The sequence below is a fragment of the Orycteropus afer genome, unplaced genomic scaffold (genome assembly GCF_000298275.1).
Source record: "Orycteropus afer afer isolate SDZICR_OR568_19922 unplaced genomic scaffold, OryAfe1.0 scaffold00001, whole genome shotgun sequence".
In the NCBI taxonomy this organism is placed as follows: Eukaryota; Metazoa; Chordata; class Mammalia; order Tubulidentata; family Orycteropodidae; genus Orycteropus; species Orycteropus afer.
The window spans coordinates 9,469,827-9,482,524 of NW_006921588.1; the positions used below are offsets into that span (position 1 = coordinate 9,469,827).

At 37.0% G+C, this 12,698-nt stretch overlaps 1 protein-coding gene across 1 annotated transcript in view; it reads right to left on the reverse strand.

Annotated features, from left to right (window-relative positions):
• Window positions 1–12,698, reverse strand: part of ITGAV (integrin subunit alpha V) — a 137,615-nt gene that overhangs the window by 9,209 nt on the left and 115,708 nt on the right. The window contains exons 19-24 of the mRNA XM_007959852.2: window positions 7,908–7,975; window positions 7,075–7,222; window positions 6,466–6,558; window positions 1,541–1,620; window positions 1,030–1,110; window positions 446–551 (exon numbers count right to left, since the gene is read on the reverse strand). Coding sequence (XP_007958043.1) covers window positions 446–551; window positions 1,030–1,110; window positions 1,541–1,620; window positions 6,466–6,558; window positions 7,075–7,222; window positions 7,908–7,975 — 576 coding nt within the window. The remainder of the gene's footprint in view (window positions 1–445; window positions 552–1,029; window positions 1,111–1,540; window positions 1,621–6,465; window positions 6,559–7,074; window positions 7,223–7,907; window positions 7,976–12,698) is intronic.

Here is a 12,698-nt window from a genome sequence, read left to right on the forward strand (position 1 = left end):
TTAAACAAAAAAGATCAAACTCAAAATTTATCTGAGAAAACGTTTGCAGGATGAAAAGCTAAAGAAAATATTTTTAAAATATTGACAAAAGGCAAAGAAAAACTTGATCCAGTAGAAACAAAATTTTGATTTTTCACTATTTTCAAATTTTTGTCATAATTGTAAAATATCCATGTGAAAATACTTCATGATATATTTATTACCTTTATTCAAGAAGAAGTAATTGGTTTTAAAAAACAATTTATATAAATTGCTTTCTTTAACCACTTGAAGGTACTTGACTAATAAAAATGAATTTATAAATAGGGCCAAACTTCAAAGAAACATCTGAGAAGTATTTATGCTATGCAGAGTTTATGTAAACAGTATATAGATTTTGTTTCTGTTTAAAGTAGCCTTTAGTGGCTCTCTGACTAGGTTTCATTTATATCCAACAGCTGCAAACCTCATAGATGTGCTGAACAACTGGCCCAACATCTTCTTCAGTCTCAGGGTTCTCCTCATGCTCCCAGTTTGGAATCGGAAGAAATATATGATCAGGACTTGAGACTCTAAACAATGACCAAAGAAAACCTACCATGAATATCAAAATGATATAGTCAGTTCATTTTCAAAAGTACCTGGTATTCAAATGAATAAAATTAGAAATAAAAAAAATATAACATGCTTCTCAAAGGAAAAATATCTACACGTGTATGTATGCACATGCACATACACACAAACTACTCTTTATTAAATGTACATATTGACAGGCGAGTTGGTAAGTTAATTTGTGTAAAAGTTCAATAAACTTATTTTGCACCGATGGTTACCATGTCAAATTCCTTCCCAGATATTCACCAGATAAATATTAGGGGCTTTGGGACACATATATACATATAAAAGTCTCTTTTCTCTACAGAAGCTACAGCCTTAGTAAAACCACCACTAAACGTGAAGTAGCAACTATCAGAAAGAAGCTAGGGCCTAGTAGTTACTTTTAAAAAGCAATCATGAGAATGAGATACTCAACTTAGTGATCATACTGACCCTCTTATCTCAACAGCAGCTGAAACAGCAAGATCAGCTTTGTAAGATACCATTGGGCTTACTTTGTCAAAAAGATTGGAACTGAAAAAGAAAAAAATATATACTTAGAACTGAATTAACACAATCATCATCAAAATCATAAGAGGCAAATTCAGTGAAATTAAAAATGAACAAATTAAAAATACCAAGGAAATGAAAAATTTATAAATCAAAGTAATTATTTTCATTGGGATTTAATTCCAAGATGATCAAAAGTTTGACTTCCTCTTTTGAAGTCATCCATCTATAAGGTCTAATATTCATGTTTAATGGTATAGAAATTTTGTTTTACAAGCTCAAAATTGACAGTGTAATTATTCTCATGATATAAATATTGACTTTAACAATGCTATAACCAAGTACTGAAATTTCAGTTTCTTATGTTCTATAATATTTAAAGCACATAACATAGTAAGTTTATAACTAATAATATTTCCTTAATAGTGATTATAAGCTAATAAAATATGTATACCTTTGGATTTGCAAATCAAATTTCACAGATGTATCCATCTCTGATTGCTGGTGTACACTGAACCGGAGACCAGCTAAAAGCTTAAATGGGAAGAGAAGATGGTAATGTTAGTCAAAATAATGTCTAATTAGTGAAATTTCATATCAACTATTCAAATAAAAATGATTCTTTCAAAATTGGTATTTCTAAACTTACTGGTAGCATAGTGGCTAAAGGCACTTGACTGCTCACCAGAAGGCTGGCGGTTCAAACCCACCAGCCACTCCTCAGAAGGAAGATGGGGCAATCTATTCCATAGTGATACTGCCTCGGAAACCCAAGAAGGGGTCGTTATGAGTCGGGTCCGACTCGATGGCACATAACAACAACAACAACAAACTTACAAGTAAACCGGAAAGTACTCTAACAAAGATGATTAAATCTGATTTTCTATCAAGTCTCTTATTTAAGATACTTGGGCTAATCCATAAAGGAACCTATTTAACAAAAATTATTGTCATAATTTACTTCTGGTTTTGCAGTAGTTAAAAGCATTAGGCTATGAACCAAAAGTCAGTGGTTCAAACCCATCAGCCACTACAGAAGAAAGATGCGGCAGTCTGCTTCCATAAAGATTTACAGCCTTGGAAACCCCTGGGACAATTCCATTCTGTCCTGTAGGGTAGCTATAGGCCAGAATTGACTCAATGGCAGTGAGTTTGGTTTTGCTTTGATAGAATATTAGCTATTAAGTTATTAACTAGCAAAATGTAATAGCAAATTGCTGATTCAGTAAAATGTTACAGCAATTATGCACAATGATTTAGTAACAGAAAGCTAAAAAATGAACCTGTACTGACAGGTCAGGAAAGAAACTGAAAGGAGCAAATTGGTAGTTTACAAGAGTAAGAGAATGTGGCTTAAAAAGACAGGCCTCGGCACAGCCAGAACCAGAATTTCTCCATCTCTCTCACAACCCCACTAAAACCAAACATCCTAACTCCTGTAGGCAGAAAAATGGTAGATGATAAAGATGACAACTGAACAGCAAGGTGAGAGAAAGCAGGTTACTTGGGGATTATGTTATATATAAAAATGGCACTTCTTAGATATTTCATCAAACTGCCTTCCACTTTACAAAGCTTGGAGTTGACCATGTGGCAAAACCATGAACTATCTATACTAGATGAGCTATGAGTGAGAGAGCAAGAAAAAATGAGAATGTGAGAAAATAAAAAGCATGATTATTGTTAATGAAACACTGTGTTAAATACATATGAAAAACGGAATTCAGATATTTGTGTAAGCCCTCTTTCCTAAGATACCAAACTTCTAGAAATAATGACTTTAATTTGAAAAGATACATAAATAAACATGAAATATTTAGTTCCAAATTATCAGGAATTTCCAAATTACCAATATTTACTGTTCAATTAAATAAATACTACTGAAAAAGCAACACAAAATAGAGTCTCTGGGTGATGCAAATGGTTGATGTGTTCAATTGCTGACCCAAAGTTGTAGATTTGAGTCCATGCAAAGGTGCCTTGGAAGAGGTCTGGTGATGTGCTTCTGAAAAATCACCCACTGAGGGCCTGTGGAGCACAGTTCTACCCTGACACACTGGGGGTCACCATGAATTGGCATCGACTTGAAGCCAACTGGTGGGTTAACTAGTTTATATTCTGTTTGTGCTTTACAGGATTTGAGAAGAGACCCAGTGAGACTTCTCAATCTGTTGGGTTCTGTACTTCACCATCTAAAAGGGAGCCTGATCAGAGTTTTTCTTTTCCACTTTTTTTTTTTTTAATTGTGATTTGGGTTAAAGTTTATAGAGCAAATTCACATTCCATACAACAGTACACATATACTTTGTCTCACGACATTGACAATTTCCCACAATGCAACAGCTCCCCTCCCACTTCCTCCCCATAGTTACTTCTTCCCTGTATCCTTCCCTCCATGCACTCCTGCCCCCTGAGCTGTCTCCCTGAGCATACAAAGCCCTTCTACTCTCCTATGATTGTTCTCTCCAAGGAGTGTATCTACCTGGTGTAAATGTTTACCTCATATGCCTGTCTTTTGTTTGGCTGGAAGCCACAGGAGTGGGTTCAATTCCAGACCTGAAGGGCAGCTACGGGCCATAGTCTCAGTGGTTTCATCAGGCTCTATCAGACCAGCAAACCTGGTCCCTCAATTTTTAAAAAAAACATGATTTTGAGTTTTATTCCACATCATTCTCCCACTCTATCCAGGATCTTCTAAATAAATCCCCCTCCGAATAGCTGACAGTGGTAACTGGGCACCATCTAGTTCTGGTCTCATAGTTGTATAGGCTGAGGATTTCATGGTGTACCAGTTGCTTGGACTAATTGTTTCCATGAATCTTTGGTTTTCTTCATTCTTCTTTGCTCTGGACAAGCATAGATCCATCACTGCATCTGGATGACCGTTTGCAGGCTTTTAAGATTCCAGTTGCTACTCACCAAAGTAGGATGTGGAACAATGTTTTGTGTTATGCCAATTGAGTTTGATGTCCCCTGCGACTATGGCCCCGAGCCCAGAGGTGCAACTACTAGCTCCCTCTGGGTAGCTAGCTGTGGCCAAGAAGTGACTACAACCTGGTCCCCTGTCAGCTCTACTATACAGAACATAGCAATACACTTGTAGAAACATTGTCTGCCAACCCTATATACATGGTCTTGGGCACACTCCTCCCTGCATAGACATACCTAATAGTTCAACCTGTCCACCTATCTACCCACCCTTATATCCATGTTTGCTTTTGCCTTCACAGACAATGCAGTACTATATGTGCAAAAGGATTCATCTTTGTTGTGTGTACCTACCATGTACCTCTCTATGTCTTCCTCTTCCTCAATGCCACCGTGTTGATCACCTCTGGTACCTTGCCCTACTCTTCACACAAATCAATACTTGTCTCTACCTATCTAACAGTGTTCCCTCCCCTCCCCTCCTACCCCTGGTAACCAACAAAGAAAATTTCCTTTCATATATAAACATTTCCTTGACTTTTTACAATAATGGACTAATACAATATTTGTCCTTCTGTGATTGACTTATTTCACTCAGCATAATGTCCTCCAAGTTCATCCACATTATGTGGTGTTTTGCAGATTCTACGTTATTCTTTAGGGTTGCAAAGTAGTCCATTGTGTGTATGTACCATAGTTTGGTTATCCTTCTTAAGTTGATGGACACATAGGTTGTTTCCATCTTTTGGCTATTGTAAATAGTACTGCAATGAACGTGGTGTATATATGTCTGTTCTTGTCCTGGGTCTCACTTCTTTAGGATTCATATACCTAGTAATGGAATGCTTGGGTCAAATGGTATTTCTAAGTCCAGTTTTTTAAGGAATTGCCATACTGCTTTCCACAGTGGTTGTACCACTTTATGGTCCCACCAGCAGTGTATGAGAGTTGCAATCTCTCCGCATCCTCATCCGCATTTTTTATTTTCTGTCTTGTTGAACTTTGCTACTAGTGCTGGGGCAAGATGGTATCTCTTTGTTGTTTTGATTTGCATCTCTCTAATAGCTAATGATCATGAGCATTTCTTCATATATTTGTTGGCTGCCTGAATATTGTCTTTGGTGAAGTGTCTATTCATGTCTTCTACCCATTTTTAAATTAGATTATTTGTCTTTTTGTCATTGAGGTATTGGAGTTTTCTATAAATTACAGAGATAAGTCTCTTGTCAGATATGTCATTGCTGAATATTTTTTCCCTTTCTGTAGGTTCTCTTTTGACTCTTTTGGAGAAGTCTTTGGAAGCACATAAAAATTTAATTTTTAGAAGGTCCCATTCATCCAGTCTCTTCCACTGCTGTTTGTGTATTTGAGGTTATACTTAATAGTCTATCTATGCCATATATTAGGGCCCCTAAATTTGCCCCTATATTTTCCTTGAGGAACTTTATAGTTTTAGGTTTTACATTTAAGTCTTTGATCCATCTGGAGCTAGTAGTTTTTGTGTATTGTGTGAGGTACTGATCTTGTTTCATTTTTATGCAAATGGATATCCAGTTTTGCCAGCGCCATTTATTAAATGCTTAAAATTAAGCATTCTCTTCCCCATTTAATGGATTTCAGCCCTTTGTCAAAGATCAGCTGACCATAGGTCGATGGATCTATTTCTGGGTTCTCGATTCTATTCCATTGGTCTATGTATCTGTCATTAAACCAATACCAGGCAGTTTTGACAACTGTGGCTGCATTGCAGGTTTTGAGATCTGGCAGTGTGAGACCTCCTACTTTCTTCTTCTTCTTTAATAGTGCTTTGCTTATCCAAGGTCTCTTTCCTTTCCATATAAAGTTAGTGATTGGTTTTTCCATATCCTTAAAGAATGTTGATGGGATCTGGATTGGGATTGCATTGAATGCACAGATTGCTTTGGGTGGAATTGACATTTTCACAGTTTTCAATCTTCCTATCCACAAGCATGGTATATTCTTCCACTTATGGTTTTTTGAAGTAGTCTTTTATAGTTTTCTTCATACACCAAGTTTTTCTTTGATTCTCTGTTTGGGAGCACACAGTGTTTCAAATTAATGGGATAACTCTTCCAGTCAAGAGTATCTGAGTATTTTCCAGAGTTGCTTTTTTAGGATCAATGTAAAAAAGCAACAGTTTAAAATATCAAAATGATCATTTCAATTCTTAGTTTTAACCATGTTCTTATCCATCTATCAAACTGAAGGGAGAGTAAAGAGCAGTTTGATAAACACAGTGTAACAGTACAATCTATTATTTTAGTATCTTTATGAAAACTAAATGAAACTCTGCTTATCTAAGAATTCTTAATTAAAACCAACTTAATGATATCAATTTGAAGTGTTTATAAAAAATTACTATGGACAAACCCAGAGAAATTTGCATTATTCTCTTTAAAGGAAAAAGAAAATTTAATTAAAATGACTTACTTGAGTTCCAGCCTTCATTGGATTTCCAAGGTCACATACCACCTGGCGGGTTTGGTTTTCTGTTTTAAATGCACAGGAAAGTCTTGCTAAGGCCTGTGATAGACAAAGAAAAGGATGCTAAAGAAATAAATTATTGATGGGAGAAAAAAGCAAAAATCACAAGACTATAAAGTTCCTGGGCAATATCAAGTAATGAAAATTCAAGATTTTGGTTTCACAAAGCAAATACATCTATTTGAGGCAATGTAGAGAGGGAAAAGCCTCAACTGTGTACAACTGCCATGTACAAATGTGTTTCCGAGAGATCTTGAGAAGACTTAGATACATAACCACACTACCTCTGACAAATAATTTGATGGAAAGGCTTAAACACTTCATTATCTGACCTTGTTTTAAGGCACTTACCCAGCAATTGTAAAAATGTTACATCAACGCATTATGCAAAACATTAGGCTTACAAGGAATTATGTAAGATAGGCACTCTATTGTCTAGTAATTTAGCTTTAGATAGAATGGCTAAGCTAGTGCTTCACTAAATAGAGGAACATCTCATTAATATTAACAAAGCCTACAAGTGCATTTTGATCTTTAAAGAATTGGCTTCCTTACTTCACTGTTGCGGACAACCCCAATGAAATCAGCTTGCGGTGGAATGGAAACAATGAGCTCAGCTTCATAGGCACCTTCTCCTCGATTCTGAGCCTTAACAATCAGTGTCAGAGGGTTGTCGTCTCCAATATAGATCTTCTTTTGATCACTACATATTAAAACAAATCTAGACAGTTAAAAAAGACTGCATGGGGAGAGCATGAATGTTCAAAGAGATGAGAAATAAATACAAAGATAGTACTAACACATTCAATACTGTCTCGAGATATTTTAAGACTACTTCACAGCTCAATAGAAAACTAGAAATAGCATGGAAATCCAGTGCTTTGCTCAATAAAAGAAAACATTGATGCCACTGAGTGTATCACATTGGTCACATATCTGTTACTGAAATAATGTTATATTTATTTGTATATACTTATTAATTCCATGATTTTTTAAAAAAATAAAAAGTTAAAGTAATCATTTGCAGTGATTTTCACAGGTCTTTTTAATTTATATATGATATAAAATGGTAGTATCCCATTGAGTATAAGAGTACGTCAATAATAAAGTGTTCTTTTTAGAGGATATAATGTTACTTTGTGGCACAGCACAATGATGAGGAAAACAGATCTATCAAAGTTACTACTGAAAACACAGGATATTTTTGATATTAACAAAATATTAACACTATTGATAGTTTTAGTCATATATCATCCTGCATTGTCCTCCAATATAATTAATTCTCATTAAAATATATTAGTACTTTGAATAGAAAAATTTTGCTCTTCCATGTAAATTTCTTACTGAAGATCATTATTATAGTATTCATTATTTGGAGCAAAACTTACCTATCTACAGAAACTTTCAGCTTGGGTTTACAAACATTGTCTTCACCACAGTCAAGTAGAATATGAGCCTGGAAAAAACATTTTATATTTTATACATGAAAAACACCACCACAGAGGGCATATGATACATCTGTGTGTGTATGTGTATTCGTATGTATGAGAACACACATGCATGTACACATGCATATTTTTATTTACACGTAGATTAGAGTACAGAAGAGATCAAGCCATTACACAGTGTAGCTAGTCAAGAATGAGTAAGAAAGCTATTCATAGTACATAATATAATTAGTTGAGAATTTTTTAGCTCTATCTCAAATTAAGCTGTTGATTTTGGAATGAAGTCTGATGTAGAAGAGACAGTAATAATGAAGAAAGAGTGTTCAGCTAGATACTGCTGCTGGCTATGTTATATGATCATAGCTAAGTTAAACTCCCTTCTAGAGTTTCTCATTACAGACTGGGCTTTTGATATCATTATGGAGTTGCTGTCAAGCTCAAATAAATACCTACTTAAGAGATGCAGACTGAGAAATTATAAATATGGCTGTCAAGGATAACAGAATAGAGAGTCATAAATAAAGCAGCAATTCAAACAGGCAGATGAAAGGGAAAAAGAAATTGCACAAGGCAAGTCCAGCATAAGTACACCCACTGGTAAAGAGTGGAGGAAGAGAAACAAGAAGAAGCAATAAAGTTAGCAGACCCAGGAGAGCTGAAATAAGCAAAAATCTGAACTTTCTTCTTCTAGATATGGCCAGGAGAGTGTGCCTGCTGGAGCAGCAAGAGAAAGCCCAAAAGAGAGAAAGAGAGGGAGGAAGAAGATAACCTGGGGCTGCATATGAAAGAACTAACAAATTGACAAGGAAGCGGGGGAGATAAAGCCACTCTTGGTGTGTCAATTCTTAACATTCAGAGAGCTTCAGGCCCAGAGCAGACACAAAGAAGATTTAAAAAGGAAAAAGAATGGAAGAAATCTTTTAAGAATAATAGAGCTGTATGCTCCCAATTCACAAGATATTAACAGCTGGTATTAAATTATATGATAGGGATCATAACTGTCAAATGAATTGAGATGAAACTCAACAATATACGTAAATTGACTGAAACACCCAGAAGTAAGCAGTTGCTATGAGCTTTAATTCAGCAAATAAATTTCTTTTTTTTTTTTTTATTGTGATTTGGGTGAAGATTTACAGAGCAATTTTACTTCCCATACATCAGTTCACATACACTTTGTCTAATGACACTGACCACAGTTTACCACAATGCAACAGCTCCCCTCCCACTTCCTCCTCATAGTTACCTCTTCCCAATGTCCATCCCTCCATGCACTCCTGCCCCCTGAGCTGTCTCCCTGTGCATAAGCAGCCCTTCTTTCTCCCATGATTGTTCTCTCCAAGGAGCGTATCTACCTGAGGTAAATGTTCAACTCATATGCCTGTCTTTTGTTTGGCTGGAAATCACGGGTGTTGGTTCAATTCCAGACCTGAAGGGCAGTTAGGGGCCATAGTCTCAGTGGTTCCACCAGGTTCTATCGGACCAGCAAACCTGGTCCCCCCCTTTTTTTTTCTCCAAATGATTTTGAGTTTTGTTAGACATTGTACTCCCTCTCTATCAAGGATCTCCTAAATAGATCCCCTTCCAAGTGGATGACAGTGGTAGCTGGCCACCATCTAGTTCTTCTGGTCTCCTAGTCATATAGGCTGCAGATCAGATGCTGTACCAGTTGCTAGGACTAATTGTTTCCATGAATTTTGGTTTTCTTCATTCTTCTTCGTTCTGGACGAGGAGAGACCCATCATTTCAGCAAAGAAATTTTATATTTAAAGGATGTATCAAGATGGAAGTATGAGGGGTGGGCAGGATTTTTAGAAGAACTTTGTGGTGATTCCGTATGGCATACCAAGCAATATGACTGTTCAGTTGTTGTGTTGTTGTTAGGTGCCATCAAGTCGTCTTTGACTCATAGCGACTCTACGCACAGCAGAATGAAACACTGCCCCATCCTGCACCAGCCTCATGATCCTTGCTATACCTGAGCCCATTGTTGCAGCCACTGTGTCTATCCATCTCACTGAGGGCCTTTCTCTTCTTTGTTGACCCTCCACTTTACCAAGCATGATACTCTTCTCCAGGGAATGGTTCCTTCTGATGACATGACCAAAGTAGGTGAGATGAAGTCTGGCCATTCTCACTTCCAAGATGGATCTGGCTGCACTTCCTCCAGGACAGATTTGTTAGTCCTTTTAGCAGACCATGGTGCTCTCAGCATTCTTCTCCAACACCACAACTCAAAAGCATCAACTCTTCTTCGGTCTTCCTTATTCATTATCCAGCTCTCACATACATAAGAGGCGACTGAAAATACCATGGGTTGGGTTAGGCGCACCTTAGTCTTCAAGGAGACATCCTTGCTCCTCATCACTTGAAAGAGGTTCTTTGTAGCAGATTTGCCTATTGCAATACGTCGTCTGATGTCTTGACTGCTGCTTCTATTGGTGTTGATTGTAGAACCAAGTAATATGAAGCCCTTGACAACTTCAATCTTTTCTTCATCCACCATGAAGCTGTTTATTGGACCAGTTGTGAGGATTTTTGTTTTCTTTATATTGAGGAGTAATCCATACTGCTGACTATAGTCTTTAATTTTCATCAGTAAGTGATTTAAGTCATCCTGTTTAATTAGTTCAGGTATAAAGAGTGGATTTTTTAAGAAAATAAATTAACTAGTGATGTGGTGTGTATTAACCATTCCAATTAGAATGATAGATGAAGTTCTGAAGCTTGGAATGAGAAATAAACATGAGACACTAATAAATCTGTGATAAGGGGGATATTTGTCTAACTACCACCCTATAGAGAAGGAAAAGGACTTAGCAAGCATGGGTACTGTCAAAATGTTATAATATGTTGTCAGGAAAAGAGTTTCAGACATGGAAATAAAGGCAAAACACTGTCTTCCATACAAAGAGAATTGAATATGACCTCTATGGTTATATACTGGGAGATCTTGTACTAAAATAAGAATTTAACATATATTTGAATGAATAAATGGAGAAGGAAATACTGTAAAGCACTAAATTTATCACTCCCAAGGATCAGGGCATGGAAACAGAATCTCTGGTTCTGCACTGTCCAATACAGTAGCCAGTAGGCACATGTGGCTATTGAGCACTGGAAACATGGCTAGGGAGACTGAGAAACTAATTTTTTAAAATTAATTAAAAAGTGATACCCAATTCAGTTACTGGAAAACTTTTTAGTATGCCTGAATAATATGAATATGTGAATCTCCTTTTTCAACTATAAAATACATGAAATCTAAGTGCAGAATACTTATTTTTTAAAAAAAATTTATTTTAAGAGTTTTACATTCAACATTACATGTCATTAGTTTCACTCCCCATATACCATCCCCAACCCTAACTCAGTCTCCTCCCCTCCCTGCCCAGTAAACCCCCCCATGCCCACCCATGCCCCTCATAGTTATGCACTCCTGTGTGCCCTGTATTTCCTCCACAAATGTTGCCCCTCTAGTACCCTGGGGTCAATTGCTCCAAGGGATGTATTTCCATAGAGTATGTGGGTGTGTTAATATGGGTTGAGTGGTCTGCATGTACATCTTATTTACTATTGGGCTGAGAGCCAGTTCCTGGGAGTGAGTTTTATTCCAGTCCCAGAATGTATCCCAGGACCATAGTATTGGGGGTCTCACCAGACACTTTCTGACCAGTAATTCTTATGATTACTGAGATTTTGGATTTTGTTCCACGTTTTTCCTCCCACTCTATCCAGGATCTCCAGATTTGATCCTTTCTGGAGTGGTTGGCATTGGTAGCCAGGCACAATATAGTTCTTCTGGTCTTGAAGGCATCATGTCCTAGGGCTGATTGCTTCCAAATGCCCTTGTTTTTTTGCACTCTTCTTCATTTCCGATGATAGGCAACCACTAGCTGCATCTTAGATGGCCGCATGAAAGCTTTTAAGATCCCAGTCGCTACTCACCAATGTAGGATGAGGAACAAAACTTTTATGTTTTTTATTTTGCCCACTGAGTCTGGTGTCCCCCAATACTATGGTCCTGAGTTGGTAGATCCGTTGGATCTCTCTCCCACAGTGTTTAGCTGTCTGTGAGGGATTATTCTATGCCTTTCTTCGGTTGTTTCTATAAGGATTGCGGGTACTTTGTATCACTAGTATCTGTGCAAGATAACAAAAAACACAAACACAACCACTGCCGTGGAGACGGATCTGACTCATAGCGACCGCTCCTTGGGTTTACGAAGCGGTATTTCTACAGAAGTAGATTGCCCAACCTCCCTTCTGGAGAGTAGCTAGTGGGTTTGAACCACTAGCCTTCTGGTTAGCAGTCAAATGCCTTAGGCACTATGCCACCAGAGCTCCTGCAAGATTAGCCTCTACTAATCTGTATGCCCATTTTTTCTTGGTTTATTATAACTGATATAATTACATTACATTGCTTATTTGTCTTATAAATACTGACGTTATTTTCTATACAGCTTTAAATTAGACTTTTTCAAGTTTTCTTGTATCTTCTCAGCACATCGTGCTGCATCTGTATGTTGACACTGTGCTTCTTCCAACTGACACTGACATTATTTATCTAACAAAGACTTAAATGTGAAACCTAAAACTATAGACTTCCTCAAGGAAAAACTACAGGCAAATTTGGGGGCCCTAATATATGGCATAAATAGACTATCAAGCATAACCCAAAATGCACAAATAGCAGAAGAGAAACTAGATGAATGGGACCTTCTAAAAATT